The 22,915-nt window shown below is 48.3% G+C and overlaps 1 protein-coding gene across 3 annotated transcripts in view; it reads right to left on the bottom strand.

Moving 5' to 3' along the window:
• The window catches only part of FAM193B (family with sequence similarity 193 member B), a 46,827-nt gene that overhangs the window by 12,610 nt on the left and 11,302 nt on the right, over positions 1–22,915 (bottom strand). For 2 of the 3 annotated variants that reach the window (XR_003943067.1, XM_030211437.1), the window contains exons 5-6: positions 18,376–18,778; positions 17,443–17,641 (exon numbers count right to left, since the gene is read on the bottom strand). Coding sequence is in view for 1 of the 3 variants with exons in the window: in XM_030211437.1 (XP_030067297.1) it covers positions 17,443–17,641; positions 18,376–18,778 (602 nt within the window). In the remaining 2 variants the exon portion in view is untranslated. The remainder of the gene's footprint in view (positions 1–17,442; positions 17,642–18,375; positions 18,779–22,915) is intronic. The other variant, XR_003943068.1, reaches the window with a different exon arrangement.

Raw genomic sequence — 22,915 nt, 5'->3', positions numbered from 1 at the left:
CGAATGGCCCGAGTTTCCAGCCGGTTGATGGACCACTCTGCTTCTGCCCGAGACCACCGGCCTTGAGCTACCTGACTGAGACAATGTGCCCCCCAACCTTGCAGACTGGCATCCGTGACCATTACCAGCCCCTGTGGGGACTCCAACGGCATTCCTTTCCCAAATTGCGCGGACTGAGCCACCAGCGGAGACTGAGACGAGGGGCCACCGACAGCGGACAACACATTTCCAAGTCCTGCGACAGAGGGGACCAACGACTGAGCAGAGCTGACTGTACCTGACGCATGTGCGCCCTGGCCCACGGAACTACCTCTATGGTCGCCGCCATCAGGCCCAGGACCTGACGATAAGTACGGGCCGTCGGCGCCTTCTCTGCAAGGAACCGACGAATCGGACCCTGTAACTTGGAACCAAAAGGCTGCACAAAGGAAAGTGAAGATAAGCTTCCGTCAAATCCAGGGAAGTGAGAAACTCTCCTTTCCTGACCGCACCAGTGACCGACCGCAACGTCTCCATCCGGAAAGAGGGCACCTTGAGTGCCGCATTGACCCTTTTGAGATCTAAAATGTGACGAAAAGTGTCCTCTTTCTTGTGGACCACAAAATAGATCAAATAGCACCCTGAGCGTTGCTGATCTGAAGGAACAGGAACCACGGCTCCCAACGCGAGCAGCCACCGCAGAGTGTCCCTCACTGCTGCCCTCTTGCTCCAAGACCGACAGAGGGATTCCAGAAACACTTCGGGAGAACAGCTTTCGAATTCCAGCGCACATCCGCCTCGAAACACCTTGAGAACCCACTGATCTGACCTGATTTGGGCCCAACTCTGGTAAAACAGACTCAGCCGAGCCCCAACATGCACCAGAGCCTGAGCCCGCACACCTTCATTGGGAATTGTGGCCTGAATACTAACCTCCCGCGGAAAAGCCACGCCCTCCGCGACGACTCTCATGAAAGAACTGTGTGCGCTGGAAAAACTGACCCCTAGAGGTCCTACTACTATTAAACATTTCTATAGCACTACTAGACTTATGCAGCGCTGTACAAATTAACATGAAAAGACAGTCCCTGCTCAACAGAGCTTACAATCTAAATTGGACAAACAGACAGCTAGGGGTAGGTCCCACTCGATCTGCCCGGCCTATACCGCTGAGCCTCCCTAAACCGTCCCCGAGAGGAACTAGTTCTGGCCCCTGCCTTGAACCGAAAATCTGGAAGCCATAGAACCTTGGTATCACTAAGACCTCACACTAACTTGTCCAAATCTTCTCCAAAGAGCATAGCTCCCTTAAGTGGCAGAGACCCACAACCATAGCCATATTTTTTGTCTGAAGTAGGCAACAAATCATAAAAGCCTCAGACAAAAAGGATGAACCCATGTCCAAGTCGGCTAACTCCTGACCCCCAGAAGAACCAACATCTACCGAATCATCCAGGAGCTTCTCGGCCCAACGAAAACATGCCCGAGCTACCAGACCCCCACAAACCGAGGCCTGCAGGGCTAGAGCCGACAAAACAAAACTACGCTTGAGAAAAGATCCCAACTTCCTATCCTGAGGATCACGGAGAGCCGTTCCTCCATCAACCGGGATAGCCGTAGCTATAATTACTGCCGTCACTACTGCATCTACCGTGGGAGCCTTAAAGGAATCCCTATCGTCCTGAGGGAGGGGATAAAGCCTCGCCATTGCCTTTGCCACCTTACACGGCAAATCCCATTCCTGACAAATCATCTCCCGGAGATCCTTGTTCATAGGGAAGGATCACGCCTGACGCTGAATGCCCTTCACCAACGGATCCTGGACAGTTTCCCCCAACGCCACCTCAGGACCAAACTGAAGGGTGGACGACACCTGATCTATGAGTTCTGACAGCTCATCTCTATGGAAAATCCGCACTACTGAAGGATCCTCTCCAGGAATCCAACAATCCTGCTCCTGAGAGCCGTCAATTCCATCTGACTCCCCCAGATCACTAAGCGCAGCTTCTGCAGCTACAGGAGAAAAACATTGCCTGTCCTCTGACCACTCTAACCGTGGTCTCTCAGCCAAGATGGAAATAGCCCCCTCTTCCAATTGGGGGGGGGGGAGGGGGGGCCCCGATCTCCAGGCCTGATACCGCGTCCAGACAAAATCTGGAGGAAAACCCACCATTCCTGGACCGTCATTAGGCCCTTTTGTGCCAAAAACGGAGGCCGCAGGCCCAAAACCAGCCGGCTCCATGGGCCGCGTCAGACTCAAGATGGCGGCTGTTCCCGCCGAAACTGTTCCCGCTGACAGCGGCCCTGCCTACGCTCCCGCTGACCCGGAGACTCCCGACACCATCGATCCCTCCGCGGTCAAGTCGGGGGGTGCCGCAGCCACCTTTATAGGTGCACCGCAAAGCTACACTGAGCGCCCGGCGCCTCTACCCCTCGCCACGAGCACGCGCGACATCGGAGGAGCTGGGCCGCCATAAACCACGAGGGAAGGGAAAAGCTGTTCCGCAAACGCGCCAAACCAAAAACTCACTCACACTGCAAAAGCACTGGAGAAAGCGCTGCTCTCTCGTTCCAGCAAGGAATCAAAACCCCCGTTCGGTCCGCTGAAAATAAAGAAATAAATGCCCTTAAAGGCACAGTACTCCAACTCTGGCAGCTGGAAATTGTCAAGGCTACAATACTGAGAAAGCAGCCGAGGCACAAAGCTGCCAAGCAAAACGAAATAGAATAACTGACCTTAAAGGCACAGTACTCTAATTCTGGCATCTGGAAATTGTAAGGCACTCAAGGCTACAATACTGAGAAAGCAGCCGAGGCACAAAGCTGGCAAGCAAAATGACATAGAATAACTGACCTTAAAGGCATCGTACTCTAACTCTGGCATCTGGAAATTGTAAGGCACTCAAGGCTACAATACTGAGAAAGCAGCCGAGGCACAAAGCTGCCAAGCCAACAGGGGGAGGGACCCAAACATAGGTGTAACACCCCAGGGGGAAAAACTGGGCCCCACCAGACCCAGGGCCCCAAAGCACTTTTTTTTTTTTTTTTTTTTTACACACACGTACAGGGTACTGCAACAGAATAAAGTTTGGAAGGAAAAAATCCTACGACCCAATGACAAACTACCTCACCAGATTATTGGAGACTGCACAGGCTGTCAACTGCTACCTCTGCTGAGACTGAGAAAATACTGGCTAGTGGAGGTTCTGCACAGGTTATATATACAGGCTTCAAAAGCTTAGTGTTTTCTCAGTCTCCCTCTGCTGGTAGGAGGACATAACCCACGCGTCTTGACCGGTCTGGAGGGTCGCTGAGGAAAGGGCAATTTTCAGAGTGACCACATCTCAGTAAATGCATCAGATATTTTTTTATTCACAAACTCTGCACCAGTGGCACAAATTCAATTTAAGGGTCACCAGAGCCAGGAGGATTCAGCTCAGGATATATAGGAGTCCCTTCCTTTCTTGGGCCTTGTGTGGGTAGAATTAAGGCCACTGCTCAGTACTAATTTAATCCTTTCCTGTTGAAGTTTGCAATGAGTACAGAGATCTTGCAGACATCCGTACCTGCGTTTTTCTGCAGATATTTCCTTCAGACTATTGTCTTAGGCTGCCCAAAATACAACTGCAGTTACAAGTCTGCTATTTACCCTTCATAGGGAATATATGTGAAGAAAGATCTCTGAGAAGATCCCTTGATACAGGCATATGCCACCAAAATGCCAGCGTCCGGAGTGCCGTTTACTTTTGTGAATTTCTTTGAAATTACATTACATTACACATTAATCTTGTATGCCACAGTTCAGCGCGGATCACAAAAGACTAAAGACCGAGACAATTACAGTTTGAGTATAGTAAGTTAAAATTTCAACCAACATATTTCTTAAAGAGAAATGTTTTCTAAAAGTTAAATAGTCCTTAGATGACCTGATTATCATAGGAAGTGAATTCCAAACCGAAGCAGCCTTATATGATAGGCATGAAGCCAGCTGCTGTTCAACAAAGAGAAAAACTCAGCCAAATATAATGGAAGATCCCCATACAATGCCCCAAAAACCATAGCACATAATTTAAAATGAGACCAATGAAGTTTAGCAAGGTAAGGGGATACTGAAAGATTTTGAATTGTCTGAAGCTTTTTCAGGACCTCATTGGTGCAACCAACATAAACTATGTTACAATAATCCAAATCGGAAAACAACAAACATTGTACTAAAAAGCTTGCCTAAAACAATGGAATTCAAAATTTCTATGTGTTGCTGTTAAATTTCCTCAATAGAAAGGAGCTCTTTACCACCTTATTAACCCGAGTTAACATAATAGCTGACTATCCACTTCAACTCTTAATATACCAGTGTTGAACTCAAAACTTAAAAGTATTACTTCCAATAACAAAAATCTCTTTACCTTTTCTGTTCTTAGGTGGACCTATCCACAAAATTTTGTTTTACCTTGATCAAGTTTCAAGTGAAACATTTTCTTCTCCACACACTGGCAAATCTTGTGAAAATTTGCAGACAAGTCAAATATGTTTTTATGTTTCAATATTTTTTATTGATGCTACAACAAAGTTGAACATACAACAAACACCCAAGGCCAGAATACCAAACATCACTGTCTGATTGAAATAAGTATGAACAAGACAATTGTACCATCAACCACATGCTATCCATTTTCTCCCCATCCTACCCCACCCCCAACCCTTCCCAATCCTCACTATTATCTACAGCGCAACTAGATGGTTAAGAAAGTTACAAGGTGAAATTAGGTCTTACCTGCTAATTTTCTTTCCTCTAGACCCTCCAGACCGGTCAAGACGCTTGGGTTATGCACGCCTACCAGCAGAGGGAGACTGAGAACACTAAAACTTAAACCAGTGTAAGCTAGCATCCAACCCCCAAGCAGCCAGAAAATCTCAGTCTCCAGCAGAGGGTAGACATGCAGCCTGAGCAGTCAGTCTGGTCTGGTCGGATTAGATTTTCTTAACTAATACCCTGTACTTGGAATTATTTTTGGTAGAGTGCTTCAAGAAAAGCGGGTACAGTGGGATTCACTTTTCTCTGTGGAATTTAGCAGGTGTGTGGCTTATTCCCCGGCTGGCCTTTGGTTAGGCAGCCATGTGCCTCGGCTCCTGTTGTGACAGAAACCTTGAGAGCCATAACTTCTGGCAGTTTGTAGCTTTGAAGTCCTCTTTCTGAACTTTCTGCCTGTTGCCTCGGCTCCTGCTATGGCAGGAACCTTGAGTGCTTAGTCCCTGTCAGCTCTTAGCAACTGGGCTTTTGTTGTGAGTGTAAAAAAAAAAGAAAAGAAAGAAAGAAAGAAAGAAAGAAAAAGAAGCAGTGTTTGGCTGCTTGGCAGTGCTTGACTGTGTTGTTTGGGAAGCTGAGAGGCCTAGGGATTTTGAGCAACTTTGAGAGAGCTGGGACCTTAGGGTGTACCGCTTTAAATTCGCGATGTCGGCGGGAAAGCCGTCGTGCTGCCGTTCTTGTGTGCGAAGGGGGATAGAGGTGCCAGGAGCTCAATGCAGGTTCTGTGGGGAGCCTAAACAGCCTGATTCTTCGCCTCCGGTACTAGCTGCGGAGGGTTCAGGTAGCAGTAAAGGTTTGCCCGGATCTGACTTGTCCTCTGGGCCTGTAGCGGCGGTTCCGATTTTGGCGGGAACCGCCGCCATCTTGGATTCGGGCGCCACGGGGGTGGCTGCTCACCTGCTGTTGGAAGGTCCGGGGCAGAGTGCTTCCAGGCCTCCAGAAGGTGCGGGAGCCATGGGGTTTCCTCTGGATTTTATTTGGGCCATGTTTCAGGCCTGGCAGTCAGACCCTAATCAGTTAGAGCCTCTGAAGGGAGGAGGGCCTCTGGTTGCTAAGCGACAGCGTTTAGATTGGTCTGAAGAGCCAGATTTGTTTTCCTTGCCTCTCTCAGACGACGAGGGTAGTCTGCTGGGGGATGAGTTCCTAGGGGACAAGGTTTCTGAGGAGGGGCCTTTGCCAGGTGAAGACCCCTCAGTGGTGCGCATTTTCCCTAGGGATGAGCTTCCTGAGCTGATTGAGCAGGTAGTGTCCAAGCTTAGGTTTGATTCACCTGAGCCGGTGGTAGCGGACGCTAAGCAGCTTGACCCTTTAGTTAAGGGAATTCGGCGGGCAGCGCGTACTTTTCCCATGAATTCGGATCTCAGAGATATGATCGTCCAGGAGTGGTCCTCCCCAGATTCTCCTTGTAGGGTGAGCAGAGCTATGGCGAGACTGTACCCTATTCCGCAAGGGGATAAGGACTCCTTTAAGTCGCCGACAGTGGATGCGGTGGTGACAGCGGTTACCAAGGCTACGGCTATTCCGGTTGATGGGGGGGGCTGCTCTCAGAGATCCGCAGGATAGGAGATTAGAGTCTTTCATTCGGCGCAATTTTGATCTCTCGGCATTGTCACTTCAGGCCGCTCTGTGTGGGGGCCTAGTAGCCAGGGCGTGTTTCCGTTGGGCCTAAGATAGAGCTTCCTTGGTGCAAGAGCTAGCCAAGTTAGAGATGGGCTCTTCCTTTTTGGCAGATTCTAGTTATGATCTGCTGAGAGCTTCTGCTAAGAATATGGCATTGGCGGTTGGAGCTCGTCGGGCTCTTTGGCTTCGTGGTTGGACGGCGGATGTGGCGTCTAAGTCCAAGTTATGTTCTCTCCCCTTCAAGGGGACTTTGCTGTTTGGAGAAGAGTTGGATAAGTTGGTTCGATTTTTTCAGCGTACTCAGCCCTTTCGCGGAGGTCGTGGAGGAGGCCGAGACGCGCCGGGGGGAGGTCTGTCCTCCGGGCGTGCTTCACAATGAAGGTGTGCTGGTCCAGCCTCTGGTAAGGGTAGGGGCTCGTTTGAGTCAATTCTATCAGAGGTGGACCCATATCACGTCAGATCAGTGGGTACTCGAGGTGGTGCGAGACGGGTACGCGCAAGAATTCGAGACTTTCCTTCCAGATTTTTTTCCTCGCCTCTCCATGCCGCTCTCGGGTCAAGGCCAGGGTGATTCAGCAGACGCTTCGTCGGCTGATAGATCTGGGGGCGGTCGTTCCCGTGCTGGTTTCAGAAAGGGGGACAGGTTATTATTCGATTTATTTTGTGGTCCCCAAAAAGGAAGGTTCCTCTCTGCCTATTCTAGATCTAAAAAAGGGTCAACGAGGCTTTGACAGTTCCCTTCTTTCGCATGGAAATGTTGCGCTCGGTCATAGTAGCGATGCAGAAGGGGGAGTTTCTCACATCTTTGGATCTGTCAGAAGCCTATCTTCATATTCCCATTTGGGCGGCGCATCATTGGTTTCTCCGTTTTGCGGTTCTGGGAAGGCATTTTCAATTCTGTGCGCTGCCGTTCGGTCTGGCTACGGCGCCTCGTACCTTTTCCAAGGTTATGGGTGGTTGTGGCGGCGGCGGCTTTGAGGAAACAAGGAGTGTTGGTACATCCGTATCTCGACGATTGGCTCATTCGCGCCAAGTCCCTTCAGGAGAGTGTGGATGCGACGGCGAAGGTGGTAGCTTTCTTGGAGTCGCTTGGCTGGGTGGTGAACTTGGTCAAGAGTCACCTGGAACCGACTCAGTCCCTGGAATATCTGGGGGTTCGCTTCAAAACGGTGAAGGGCAGGGTGTTTTTACCGGCAGTTCAAACTGCCAAGATGCAGTTATTGATTCGCCAGTTTTGTCCCGTCTGCTCACTCTTACCTTCAGATTTTGGGACTCATGGCGGCATCGATAGAGGTAGTGCCCTGGGCCAGGGCTCACATGAGGTGGCTGCAGGCGACACTGTTGGAGCGGTGGTCTCCTCAGACTCAGAGCTTGGAGAAAAGACTGCGCTTGCCGGATCCGGTTTGTCTCAGCCTGCGATGGTGGCTTCACACGCCGAATCTGGAAAAAGGTACGCCCTTGGATCCTCCGGAGTGGACGGTGCTAACGACGGATGCCAGTCTAGCAGGTTGGGGGGCGCATTGTCTCAGAGAGGTAGCTCAGGGTCGCTGGTCGGAGGAGGAGGCCTTGTGGTCAATAAATCGGTTGGAAACTCGGGCGATAAGGTTGGCACTGCAGTCTCTTCAATATCTTCTCAAAGGCAAGGCAGTTCGAGTACTGTCCGACAATGCTAATGCGGTGGCGTACGTAAATCATCAGGGGGGTACCAAGAGTCGAGAGGTGTCAGAGGAGATGGTAGAGTTAATGCGTTGGGCAGAACTTTATCTTCACAGTCTCTCGGCAAGTCATGTAGCCGGAGTAGACAACGTCAGTGCGGATTTTCTGAGCAGGCACACGTTGGATCCAGGAGAGTGGTCGCTACATTGTCCATTGTTCCGTTGCCTAGTGAAGGAGTGGGGTCTGCCGTTGATAGATCTCATGGCCTCGTTAGACAATGCTCAAGTACCCAGGTTTTTCAGCCGGCGGCGAGATCCGAGGGGATCGATGCTCTGGTGCTCGCCTGGCCCCCTCACCAGCTGTTGTACGTGTTTCCTCCTTGGCCCTTGATAGGACGGATAGTTCAAAGAATAGAGCGGTACGCTGGGAACTGTAATTCTTGTGGCTCCAAATTGGTCTCGTCGGCCTTGGTTTGCCGATCTAGAACGTCTGGCGATAGGCGGGCCGCTCGCGCTGGCGTTGGTGCAAGGTCCGATCGTGATGCCAGACCCGTCTCCGTTCTCGCTTACGGCCTGGCTCTTGAAAGGGACAGGTTGAAGAAAAAAGGTTTTTCAATTAAGGTGATTTGATACTATGTTGCAGTCCCGTAAACGTTCCATGTCCTTTACTTATGTTAGGGTGTGGCGGATCTTTGAAGGTTGGTGTAACGATCGTTCTTGTTCGCCTTGGACCGCTTCCATTCCGGAGGTGTTAGAGTTTTTACAGAATGGTGTAGACAGAGGTCTTGCTCTTTCCTCTTTGAAGGTGCAGATTGTGGCTCTGTCCTGTTTTCGGGGAAGGATACGGGGAATCTCCTTGGCGTCTTCCCCAGATGTGGTTCAGTTTTTACGTGCTGTAAAGCTGATTCGTCCTCCTCGGCGGCCGGTTGTACCGCCGTGGGATTTGAACTTGGTGTTGGAAGTCTTGGTAGGGCCTCCCTTTGAGCCTTTGGGGTCGAGTACTCAAAGATCTTACTTTGAAGTCGGTGTTTTTGGTGGCTATTACTTCGGTGCGGTGAGTTTCGGAGTTGCAGGCTTTGTCTTGTCATGCGCCTTTCCTGGCTTTCTCGAAGGAAAAGGTCTCTTTGAAGCCTGTTCCATCGTTTTTACCCAAGGTAGTGTCGTCTTTCCACGTAAATCAGGACATTTCTTTGCCAGTGCTGGGAGATAAGTTGGGAGATGTGTCTCAGCGCCGTTTAGCCAAGCTGGATGTTCGGCGAGTCTTGAGGGTTTATTTATCCAGGACTCGGGAGTTTCAGTCTTCAGATAGGTTGTGTTGTACGGTGGTCCAAAGAAGGGAGCTGCAGCTTCTAAGGCAACTATTTCCAGATGGTTGAAGGAGGCGGTTTCCTCAGCATATTTGATCAAGGGACGTAGAGTGCCTGACCAACTGAAGGCGCATTCGACCAGGGGAATAGCTTCCTCCTGGGCGGAGAGTGGTCTGGTTCTGCCTCAAGATATTTGCAGGGCGGCGGTCTGGTCCTTGTTGCATTCGTTTGTGAAACATTATAGACTGGATGTGCAGGCTAGGGAGGATGCCAGTTTTCGTGCGGCAGTGTTGACTTCTGGGATGCAAGGTTCCCGCCCTTAGGAGTTGTACTGCTTTGGTACTTCCCAAGCGTCTTGACCGGTCTGGAGGGTCACTGAGGAAGGTGAAATTGGGTCTTACCTGCAAATTTTCTTTCCTCTAGACCCTCCAGACCGGTCAAGAACCCTCCCGCTGTGTACATGTTTCTTTGTGGTGAGTATGATTGGCAGAGTTCTGGTGTTCTTATGGTCTATGTTGCTATGGCTGAAAGGTATCTAAATTTCAAGTCTTGCTATACATATATTTCCTCTGCATTTCAGAGAGGGACCGTAGCGCTGTGGCGTTCGGTCAGTTGAAGCACGTGTTTCATGTTTTTTGTTTCTGAGTACAGGGTTCTTTGACCTTTCGGGGTTGTAATTGTTACATAAGTACATAAGTACATAAGTAGTGCCATACTGGGAAAGACCAAAGGTCCATCTAGCCCAGCATCCTGTCACCGACAGTGGCCAATCCAGGTCAAGGGCACCTGGCACGCTCCCCAAACGTAAAAACATTCCAGACAAGTTATACCTAAAAATGAGGAATTTTTCCAGTCCATTTAATAGCGGTCTATGGACTTGTCCTTTAGGAATCTATCTAACCCCTTTTTAAACTCCGTCAAGCTAACCGCCCGTACCACGTTCTCTGGCAATGAATTCCAGAGTCTAATTACACGTTGGGTGAAGAAAAATTTTCTCCGATTCGTTTTAAATTTACCACACTGTAGCTTCAACTCATGCCCTCTAGTCCTAGTATTTTTGGATAGCGTGAACAGTCGCTTCACATCCACCCGATCCATTCCACTCATTATTTTATACACTTCTATCATATCTCCCCTCAGCCGTCTCTTCTCCAAGCTGAAAAGCCCTAGCCTTCTCAGCCTCTCTTCATAGGAAAGTCGTCCCATCCCCACTATCATTTTCGTCGCCCTTCGCTGTACCTTTTCCAATTCTACTATATCTTTTTTGAGATACGGAGACCAGTACTGAACACAATACTCCAGGTGCGGTCGCACCATGGAGCGATACAACGGCATTATAACATCCGCACACCTGGACTCCATACCCTTCCTAATAACACCCAACATTCTATTCGCTTTCCTAGCCGCAGCAGCACACTGAGCAGAAGGTTTCAGCGTATCATCGACGACGACACCCAGATCCCTTTCTTGATCCGTAACTCCTAACGCGGAACCTTGCAAGACGTAGCTATAATTCGGGTTCCTCTTACCCACATGCATCACTTTGCACTTGTCAACATTGAACTTCATCTGCCACTTGCACGCCCATCAGCCATATACTTGAGTCCTTCCCCCTTTCCTCCTCCCAACACAGCCCTCCCCACTTCCACATCTCAAGTCTGTAGTCTCCTTCCCCCCCCTCCTGCACCCTCCCCCTCCCAATCTACCTAAATAGCCAAGTGTGACTCCCCAAACCCTATCACTAGAAAGGACCCTACCAGACAGGCCACTAGATCCTAGCGTTATAGATTATTTACAAGGAGGCTGCGGCCCTGTGGACTCAGAATTTGCAAATAAGGGTTCCAGAGCTTCAAAAAGAATTGTTTATGTTTGTAGGAGCCACTAGCCTCTTTAGTTTCCCAGGTTGTCAGTATATGAACCTGGTTACGCCAATGCCAAAATGCCAGAGGGTCTGATGACGTCCAATATTGCAAGATCACTAGGATGCTGTATCTATCGAGGGGCTGGAACGCACCCCACTTATCTAGTAATAATTGTTCCGCCGTCCCTTGGACAGTGTGGGCCAGTATCTGAGATAAAAAAAAGCCCCTGATCCGCCCCCAAAAAGCTTTTATTTTAGGGCATGAATATAAGTTTGTCTCTGTTGTTTACATTTAGGACTGCTCGACTCCCCTTCTCCGACCACGTGTGCGAGCTGTGCTTTAGCCCAATATGCACGAAGTATTACTCGATATCTGACACTCCCTCAGTCTCACCTCTGTAGTGAGTGAGAATATCCCCCTTAACGTAGCAGCGACATCCCAGTCCCCCAGTGACACCCCCAAATCTTCTTCCCATCTAGCTTTCAACCATGTAAAATCTTTATCTGGTATCCCCTTGATTAGGGCCCCACGCAGACATGAAACAGACAGGCTGCGGATCGCAACCTCTTGAAAGAATTCTCAAATTTTAGCCCCCAAATGTGTCCTCAGTTGCATCCTATCCAAGGATAAACCATAATGCTTGAGTTGTACATAGGCAAACCTATGGAGTGGAGGAGTAGCCTAGTGGTTAGTGCAGTGGACTTTGATCCTGGGGAACTGAATTCGAATCCCACTGCAGCTCCTTGTGACTCTGGGCAAGTCACTTAACCCTCCATTGCCCCTGGTACAAAATAAGTACCTGAATATATGTAAATCGTTTTGAATGTAGTTGCAAAAACCTCAGAAAGGCGGTATATCAAGTCCCATTTCCCTATTACCCCACTGCTGTCCCACCCGGTCCTGCAGTCGCTCATATGGGATCAACTGCCCTTCCCCTTCCAAAATATGTTCTAGTAATGAAATGCCTCTTTTTTCCCATTCCCCAAAGATCGGGCTGTCCGTGCCTGGCTGAAATGCCACATTAAGTTGGTCAGACATAAAGGGGGGGGGGGGAGAGGAGGGGGGGAGGGATTGTTAAGAGTTTATTTGCAAATATTGTTATGGAAGAAGAGATAAATATGTTGCACATATGTTGAGCATTGCAAATATGTGGAGATGTACTTATTATGTTAAAATATAATAAAGAAATTAAAAAAAAAAAAAAAAAAGTTGGTCAGACATTAAGGGGTTAGCCTCCAGCCTCCCCGCCAAGAAGCGCCACAGTTCCTGCAATGGCCTTAGTAACACACTTCTTTTCAGATGAGGTGTTTGCGATGTTGGCAGATGTAGTAATGAGAAAAGTTTGTAAGGTGCTTAGTATATACTCTCCAGTTCTATAGGTGTGTGCATCTGTGTCTGACCAAACCAGTCTCCCAGATGACGCAGCAAGCATGCTTGGTTGCATTGTTGCAAATTGGGAAGACCAAAGCCCCCCACCCCTCCAGTCACCCAGCATAACTGACAAACGCATCTTCGGTTTTTTCTTTGCCCAGCAAAAACCACTGATTAACCGATATGGGCTCCTCAAATCCTTCTTAAGAATCCTGATCGGCAGCACCTGGTGAACATACAGCCAATGGGGGAACTGAACCATCCTCAGCAGATTCACCCGATCCAGCAGGGTCAAAGGAAGACCTCTCCACTCTCCTTGCCACCTTTTAGTGCTCTCCATGAGGATCTTAATATTGAGCCTATATAGGGACTCCACCTCCATTGCCAATCGGATGCCCAAGTATCGAAACGAGTCCCTCGCCCATCGTAATGGAAAGGCCCCTCCCCAATCTTTTTGCAACTGCGACGAGGACAGCAAAGCCTCCGATTTGTCAAGAATGAGACGGAACCCAGCGTAATCCCAATATTTTTGAAATAATTCTAATGGGGCTGGCAGAGATGCCCTCAGATTCTCCAAGTGTACCAAAAGATCATCTGTGAATGCTGCCACTTTGAATTGAAAAGATCCTACCCGAATACCCCTAATCTCTGGGTTTGCCATCATATCTGGGATGAGGGGATCTAGCGTCAATACAAAGAGTAATGGCGACAAGGGACACCCCTGTCTAGTCCCTCTAAGTATCAGAAAGGCTTGTGACAGTTGTTCATTCACCAGCACTGTGGCCCTGGGTGCCGCATACAGTCCTTTAATGACTGAGGTGAAGCGTCCCGTAAACCCATAAGCACTCAAAGAGTCAAAGATAAAATCCCAGTGCACCCTATCAAAGGCTTTTTCTGCATCAAAACTAACTAGTAGAGATTGCATGTCTTTCTGTTGTCTATATTCCAGTGTAGCAAGTATTGTCTGCATGTTTTTAACCACTGAGCGCCCCTGTACAAAGCCCACCTGTGCTTCATGGACCACACTGGGTAGAACCCAGGCCAATTGATTGGCCATGATCTTTGCCAATAATTTTGCTTCATAGTTTAGGAGCGAGATTGGGCGATAAGACTCCGGAAGCGTGGGATCCCGACCCGGCTTAGGCAAAACAACTATGTGAGCCATGTCTAGCGATGGTGGCATGGCCTCCACCTCCACTATCTTACTGAAAAGGCTAGTGAAGGGCGGCACCACCTCTCCCCCCATTAGTTTCTAGAATTCCGCACGAAATCCATCTGGCCCAGGGGCTTTCCACCTATGGCTATGGGAAATGGCTAGGGCTACTTCGTCCTCTTGTATTGGCTCGTACAGATTATTCTCTATCCTTAGGGTCTATTGAAGGTAAGTTCAAACCTTTCAAGTATAAGGATCCCGGGAGGCCCTCCTCCAGAGGTGAGGCGTAAAGCCAACTACAGTAATTGTAAAAAAATCTCTCTCATTGCCTCATCCGTGCGAGCTCTATTCCCCCCTTCCCCCTGGAGGGTCAGAATTTTTTGAGATCTCCTTTTTGGGCGAATCAAACGAGCCATCAGTCTCCCTGCTTTATTTCCTTGATGATATAGCATATTTTTATAGTAAGTCTGCGATTTAAGAGCCCTGCTGTGGAGCAGAGAATTCAGCGCTGCCTGCAGATCTATAATTTGCTGTTACTGTGCCGCCGAAGGATTAACCCCCAGTTGCTTCCTGACCCCACAAATGTTTTTGCTCAACCATAGAATTTCCCTGTCTTTCACCTTTTTCACATGACAGAACTGTCTTAGCCGCTTCCCAGTACAGCACCGGGTCCTGCTCATGTTCCACATTATGGGTATTGTATTCTTTCCAACAAGTTAATATGCGTTCCTGAAAACTCACATCGTTACTCAATTCCAATGGAAAGGCCCACTGTCCTACACAGGGTAGATTACCTCCCACCAACCACCTCATCTTCACCCAGGCGTGATCTGAAATAACATAGTGGCCTATCTCTACCTGTTCCACTTTTCCAAATTCACCGCTAGATATTAGTATGTAATCTATCCAGGTTTGGGTCGAATGCACTCGTGAAAGGTGTGTGTAATCTCTTTCCGTAGGATGTAGCTCCCTCCAAACATCAACTAGTCCAAATACCTGACTTAGTTGAAGCATTCATTTGTTAAGATAATATGACATACCTACTCCTGGGGAAGACCTGTCCCATTGAGGATCCCAAACAGCATTAACCCCCCCCCCCCCCAAGGATCTCTGCTTATATTGTAGCATGAGATTGACTGGTTCGGGGCATAAAGCTTACATATTATATAGGAACGCCATTGTATAGTCACCTCTATCAATACATATCTGCCTGCTGGATCTACAGCTAAAGATTGTACTTTGTCTACTACCCCCCTCCTAATCAGTATGGCCACCCCTCCCTTCATTCCCTGAGATGCCGCTGCTTCGCATGAACCCACCCACCAAGTTTTCAGTTTAGCATGCTCCTGGTCATTCAAGTGCGTTTCCTGTAACAACGCAATGTCAATTCTGTGTTTTTGTAGATGTAAAATTTTCGATCTTTTTATGGGCGAGTTAATACCTCCCACGTTTCATGTTACCAGGTTCACCATGTGCTCTTAGCTAACTTGATTTGTCCATGTAATGATAACCAACTATAACACCAGAGATGGCGCCCCAGCTCTCCCTCGCTGCATAGCAATGTTCCCAGGACTGTCCCACACCATAACATTACCTCCCGCCCCTCCATCCTCAGGAGTTGCCTTGTCCTATATTTCATCACGTTCTTATCATCCCACTGCACACTCTGCCCCTCCCCTCCCGCTTCCCCTCCCTCCAACCCTTTACCGACCCTTCCTAAAAGCGGCCACTCCCAACACCTCCCTCAGTTTCCTCTTTGAACCTTCTCACATAAATCCTTACTAACTCTGACCCCACAATCACCCAAATCGTCATTACAACCTTACAAAAAAAAACAACCAACAACACTTTATGCTAACGCTGAACACTTTGCTCACAACTTGTGTCTTAACAGCAATCAACATTTAACACAACTTGCGTCTTAGCAGTAGTCCATCACTCCTTTGCGTGGTGGCAATCTTTCATTCAGTTCAGCCTCCTTGGACTTCCCTGCAAGAGACTTATGAACAGTATGGCACACGAGAATCCAAATGTCCCCGACCTGTTGAATTTTTAAGATCCATCCTCTCCAGCCTGGAGGGTTCAGAGACACAGTCACCGGTTTACCTCCATATCGCCCTTGCTCTCCCACTTTCCTATTTGTGTCATAAATTCTAGCGCTTTCTCCACCAATGTGTAAGTTTGTGTGGAGCCTTTGTAAGTGATTTTCAAGATGGCAGAGTATAGCAGGGCGAACTTAATTTTTGCATCAAATAACTCAGAGCACACCGGGACAAAAGCTCTACGTTGTGCCACCACCCCCGCCGAATAGTCTTGGAAGCACAATATTTTTACATTCCCGTATACCAGTGATTTCCCTGCACGTAGTGCCTGCAAAATTGCTTGTTTGTGTTGAAAGTTTAGGACCCTAAGAATCACCACTCTGGGTTTTGCGTGTTGAGGTTGTCTGGATCCGATCCTGTGCGCTCTTTCCACACGAATGGGGCGAAATCCATCTCCTACTTGTAACTCTTTCTGTAGCCAGCCTTTCAGGAAACCCACCAGATCTCTGTCCATTATGCTTTCAGGTAATCCCACCTGTTCTCTAGGTCTTCCACCTTAGCCTCCAATGTCGTAATTCTTTTAAGCATGGATTCCTGGGCTGATTCAACCACAGTGACCCGATCTTCCGCACCGCTGGTTCTTTGCTGAAAGATCCCACATTCTTTGGCGAGCTCCGTGAGCTGTGATTGCATCCGTTCTAGCTTAGAGTCTAAAGGAGTAAATCTGCGTTCTAACAACTCCTCCATCACTGCGGACATCTCCGCGGTGATTTCCGACACCCATGCCGATGAGATCGTAGAGCCCGCGCCATCTTGTCTTCGCAGCTCTGCCCTTGGCTCTGTCTTTATGTGCTGATCTTGCCGCCATTAGTTATTTTTGCACTGCTTCAACGATCCGGTTGTAGTCCTTGCTTCTGCAAGTATTTTAGATCCGTGTGAGGTCCAATTATCTGAAAATGATTCGCGGGGAAACCGTCAGGGGCCCGGAGCGACTCAGCCTAGCGACTGTCCTCCAGCAAGGCATCACGTGACCTCCCCGTCAAATATGTTTTTATATGTGTTTTTGACAGTGGCTTTGCACATTGAAAGGAGGTAAATGATTCTTTTGCCTCCTTAGCAGTGACACAACCTGTCCTTTAATTACAAATTTTCCTTTGGCGGTAACTGCAATTTGCTAGCTATGTTACCTATGAAATATCTTTCCAAATGGCCCTCTAAAAGCATCTAAAGAGCTGCCACCAAAGATCCTATAGAGTGTCCTTTGGTTGAATGGGATTTTCCCAAGCAGCTGGTTTATGTGCCCTGGGACATGTCTACCCACCTTGAGAAATATTAACAGGTAAATCAGTGCCTTGCTACAAGCTGTTCCACCTGAGACCACGGAATTGTTCCACCATCACACAATCTAAGAACATGACCATCATTTGAAGGCTGCAAAGTCCTATTAATTAAAATATGTCAGACATTCAGCGTTCTTGATTTCTGCAGAGATGTAATTACAGAAAAGTGTGCCTCAAATATGTGACTGTTACTGTCAGTCAAAGCCAAGAAACACCTTAAGGAACTAACAAATAAACTGAATCTGTCTGTAAGAAATGTCTACGTGGTCAAGATTCATATTCAGCTGCATCTCACAAACCACTTACCGCATTGTGTCCAAAGAACTCACAGTAACAGCAGTCACAGAATTTTCCATCTTTCTGATTGGCAGAGGAAGACGTGCAGGAGCTGCGTTCAGAGCTGCTGTCCTCATCCTCAACAAGTCCCTCGTCCGCCTCACAGGACTCCGGTTGGTGGCAGTCTGGATCACTTGGTAACGTGTGGCTCTTGCACGCTGCCTCCCTGCTGAGAATGGCATGTTTAGTGGCATGGGGGAGGGGTGAGAGGCAGAGTCTAGCTGAGATTAGGGCTGTTACAATGTCAGACGACACTCCCTGCTGATGTCTCCCTGAGAAGAGAGAGGTGAGGTCACATACAGGTTAGGTTCCCAGTACAAAAGAACAAATGAAGTAAAAAAAAAAAAAAAAAAAACTCACTCAGCCCTTCTCAGTACAAGTCTTATGCCTCTCACATTCACTACCCTGGAGCTGAGGCCCTACCCCCAGGCTCACCAGTCCCACCCACACTGCCCTGGAGCTAAGGCCCTACCCCCCCCCCCTCCCCCCCCCCAGTTCAGAGAGAGAAGGCAGTAGAATTTCCTACCATTCTGTTTGGCTTTTTTTGTGTGCAGCTTCACCTGCTATCCACAATGATTCCAGAAACCCACCGTGGAATTCAGCACTGGCCCCCACTCACTACCTCCTAGGTCAGTCTTCCCAGTCCACACTTACTTTTCTCTTCATATACATTTCAAAATTGAAGGTTTTGGGCTGTGGCTCCAAATCAAGGATTCAGAGGATTAGGACACTGAGTTACAATAGAAAATTGCTATCATTGTCATTCATAGTATCTGGTTCTCATTCTTCATTCAGTAACTTCCCTCTCAAAAAGGGAAAGTAGCAGTAGGAACTGGCCAGACAATGCATGCATAAACCATTAGCAGTGAGAGGGTATATCCAGGGGTGAAGGATATTACTCACTTGTTGCTGAAGGATACTACATGAGCTCCATCCTGTGGCATCGCAGATGTACTGCAGTGTCCACTGCAAGGATGGTTGCAGCCTGCAAGCGGAAGAGCTGACGGTGTCATTTTTCCTAGTGGTGTATTCAGGTGGGAGTTTTTGCAGGTCCCTGTAACCACCCTGTGAACCGCAGCTGGTGACCCTGCACTGATCTTGGGCACCGGAGTGTGAGGGTTCTCAGTGGGTGCAGGAAAAGGCACCATCTGGCACTGTGGGGTGGTAAGCTGGTCTTGTGCTGCTGTTGCAGGTGTGTGCTCTGCGGAAGGGAGTGTCGCAGGCTGACAGGAGAGGTCTGTGGGGCTGTTAGGAGGGGCACTGAGGTCACATTGCTGTTGGTGTTCTGAGGAATGAAAAAGTTCACCTGCAAAGAGAGAGGAAGGATGATCAGATCTTTTTCTCTGTCATCACATATACTCCAACCCATTCAGTTCAACTCAGTGGTGTAGCCAGACAGCCAGTTTTGGGTGGGCCTGAGCCCAAAGTGGGTGGGCACAAACTTTTCTCTGCTCTGCCCTACCTCCACCTCAAAATATAAATACTTTAGCTAATGAGGATCCTGAAGCTCAGTCAGTTGAAGACTTTCTCTGAAGGTGGCCAGAACTCTCTTTTACCAAGCTTGGCAGGCAGCAACAATGACCCTAAGCCACTGATGCCAGCACCCCACACATGCTTAGCTGTCGATGGCTCAAGGATGCTGTTGCCAGAGCTTGGTAGAAAGGAGTTCTGGCCGCCTTTGGAGGAGGTCCTTAGCTGGGGATGTCTGGGAATCCTCACCAGCTATACAGCAAGGGTTAGGACTGGTGTTAGACCTGCTTGGGCCCAGGTCAGAAAATAAAGGAGGGCTCCCCTCCCCGATTCCCTCTCCTCTTTGCCTCCTCTCCAATTTCCCACCTGCCATTACTATCACACCAACAGACCCTCACCAAATACAGAACAGGGAATCACAAATTAGAAATAAAAATATTTAGACAAAAATTGAAAAGGAACCCCAAGAGGTTAAACATAGCATTACTGCAACACTGGAGACATAAAACAGAGATGCATTTCCTTTTCTACAGAACACAATACAAAGACATTTGCTATGCACATTTCCAAAAGCTAACATATTCCATTTAAAACATTCAAAATAAAATGCTTTGTTTCTACCTTTGTTGTCTGGACATTTTATTTTTCCATCTTGCTGGTTCCAAATTCTCTTTTCTGCTTTCCTCTCTGTCATCTGCTAATTCTTCTTCAAGCGCCTGCAGTCCATTTGTCTTTTCTCCTCTCTCCTGTTCCCTCACTATTCCTGCCTCTGACAAATTGATCATTCCTTTGTAGCTCTTTTCTGCCTCTCTCTCACCCTTCTTCATCTCCTTTTTACTTTTCAACTACCTATCAAATTTCCATCTTCTTCTTTCACCCACTAGCTCTCCCATTCCCCAGCTTACTCCTCCCCATCTCTACTTTCTCTTTTAACTTTAAATCTACTTCCCATTACCATATTTGTACCCTCTGTAATCACTCTCATTCATTTCCTTGCCACCCCCTCTTGGCCTCTGCCACAGGGTTCCACCATTCCCATCGTCTTCCTCCCTCCACCCTTCTAACCAGCATCTGATACCCTCCCCTCCCCACCCTGGTAGCCTTATATTTTCCTGCCCCTTCTCTCTTCATTCCTGTCCTCTCCCCCATGGCCCAGCATTCCCCCCCTCACCACCTACTGTGTACCTCTCCATCCTTCTCATCCACCCCCATGTCTATCTCCCCCTCTCATTCCCACTGTCCACCATCTCTCTCTCTCCTTTGTGTTCTGGGTCCAACATCTCTCTCCCCTTCCCATACAGCACCCTTACCTTCCTCTCCTCTACCATCATGTCCAACATTTCTCTCTCCCTCGTGTTCTGGTCCAACAACTCTCTCCCCTTCCCATGCAGCATTTCTCCCTTCCCTCCACCCCTATGCCCAGAATTTCTCCCCCTCTCACCACCTATCCCCTCTCTATACACCTATTCCCTCTCTATACAGCATGTCTCCCTCCTCTCCACCTCATATGCAGCCTTCTCCCTTCCTCACCCCTCCACCCCTTTGCTGCATCTCTCCCTTCTTCCCCATGCAGCATCTCCCCCACCCACCATGCCTCATCTTTCCATCTTCCCTCCTCCCTGTGCAGCATCTTTCCTTCCATCTTCCTTCCCCCCTGTGCAGCTGCTGTCCCAGTCTTCCCTCCCCCGTGCAACATCTTTTCCCCATCATCCCTTCCCCCGTGCAGCAACTTTCACCCCATCTTCCCTCACCCTCCTTGCAGGCCCGCCCAGCAGCGATTCCGGTCGCAGGCTCGGCTCGCGATTCCCACACGTTGCCTGCCGGCTGCTGCTCAACAATCTCCTTGCAGCCGATAATGGAAAAAAGAAGGGCAGCCCTGACGAGCATTTGGCCGACTTTACTTGGTCCCTTTTTGTTCACAACCAAGCCTTGAAAATGTGCCCGAACTGACCAGATGACCACTGGAGGGAATCAGGGATCACCTCCCCTTACTCCCCCAGAGGTCACCAACCCCCTCCCACAAAAAAAAAAAAAAAAATTAAAAAAACATTTTTTTGCTAGCCTCAAATGTCATACCCAGCTCCATCACAGCACTATGCAGGTCCCTAGAGCAGTTTTTAGTGGGTACTGCAGTGCACTTCAGGCAGGCAGACCCAGGCCCATCCTCCCCCCCACCTGTTACACTTGTGGTGGTAAATGGGAGCCCTCCAAAACCTACCCGAAACCTACTGTACCCACATCTAGGTGCCCCCCGTTATCCTTTAAGGTACTACTATGGTAGTGTTGTGCAGTTGTGGGTAGTGGGTTTTGGGGGGCTCAGCACACAAGGTAAGGGAGCTATGCACCTGGGAGCAATTTGTGAAGTCCACTGCAGTGCCCCCTAGGGTGCCCGGTTGGTGTCCTGGCATGTGAGGGGGACCAGTGTACTAAAAATGCTGGCTCCTCCCACGACCAAATGGCTTGGATTTGGCCGGTTTTGAGATGGCCGTCCTTAGTTTCCATTATTGGCGAAAACCAATGGCGGCCATCTCTAAGGTCGACCCAAATGTTGAGATTTGGCCGTCCCCAACCGTATTATCGAAACAAAAGATGGCCGCCCATCTTGTTTCGATAATACGGTCGGGGACGCTGCTTTACGGGGCCATCCTTAGAGATGGGCACCCTTATAGATGGGCGCCCCCGTTCGATTATGCCCCTCGATACGACATAGGTCTACTAAATCACGAGTGGAGTAGAACAGCTAAAAGTGAATTCATTGTTTATTCTTTCAAAAAGTACTAAGAATAGGGGACACTTAATGAAGTTACATGGTAATACCTTTAAAAAGAACAGGAGAAAATATTTTTCCACTCAATGAATAGTGAAGCTTTGGAACTCATTACCATAATATAAGGTAACAATGGTTAGCGATTCTGGGTTTAAACGAGGGTTGGACAAGTTCTGGAGGAAAAGTCCATAGTTTGCTACTGAGATAGAAATGGGGAAAGCTACTGCTGTCCTTGGGATTGGTAGTATGGAATCTTACTATCTGGGATCCCAGAATCTTGCTACTCTTTGGGATCCTGGAATCTTGCTACTCTTTAATACTCTGAAATCTAGTTAATCTTTGGGATCCCAGAATCTTGCTGCTCTTTGGGATCCCGGAATCTTGCTGCTCTTTAGGATATGAAATCTTGTTAATCTTTGGAATTCTGGAATCTTGCTCCTCTTTGGTATAATGAAATCTTGCTCCTCTTTGGTATAATGAAATCTTGCTCCTCTTTGGGATAATGAAATCTTGCTCCTCTTTGGGATAATGAAATCTTGCTACACTTTGGGATACCGGAACCTTGCTACTCTTTGGGATCCCCGAAATCTTGCTACTCTTTGGGATCCCCGAAATCTTGCTACTCTTTGGGATCCCGGAATCTTGCTACTCTTTGGGATCCCGGAATCTTGCTACTTTTTGGGATTCTGAAATCTTGATACTCTTTGGGATCACAGAATCTTGCTACTTTTTGGGATTCTGGAATCTTGCTCCTCTTTGGGATCCTGAAATATTGTTACTCTTTGGGATCCCGGAATCTTGCTCGTCTTTGGGAATCTGAAATCTTGCTCCTCTTTGGGATTCCGGAATCTTGCTCGTCTTTGGGATTGTTAGGTACTTGTGACCTGGATTGGTCACTACTGGAAGAAGAAAACTGGGCTTGATGGACTATTGGACTGACCCAGTATGGCTTTTCTTATGTTCTTATGAATGATGCTGTGATGGCACTGTTCTTGCTGCTCTCTCTTCATCCTCCCCTGCTCTCCTAATTTTGATGGCACGCTCAACAGATTTATAGAGAAAGGTGCTCTTTTAGTCTTTGAAGATGTTCTCTTAAAGACTGTTCTGTGTCCAAAAAATACAAATTGGAACCACTTATTTTCCATTTTTATGTAAATGAACTGCTCCAAGGTAACAGTGTGTTTGATGAAACCTAAAGCAAAAGGG

Source organism: Microcaecilia unicolor, chromosome 8, assembly GCF_901765095.1.
Source record: "Microcaecilia unicolor chromosome 8, aMicUni1.1, whole genome shotgun sequence".
Classification (NCBI taxonomy): domain Eukaryota; kingdom Metazoa; phylum Chordata; class Amphibia; order Gymnophiona; family Siphonopidae; genus Microcaecilia; species Microcaecilia unicolor.
This window is presented reverse-complemented; position numbering and strand designations above follow the sequence as displayed.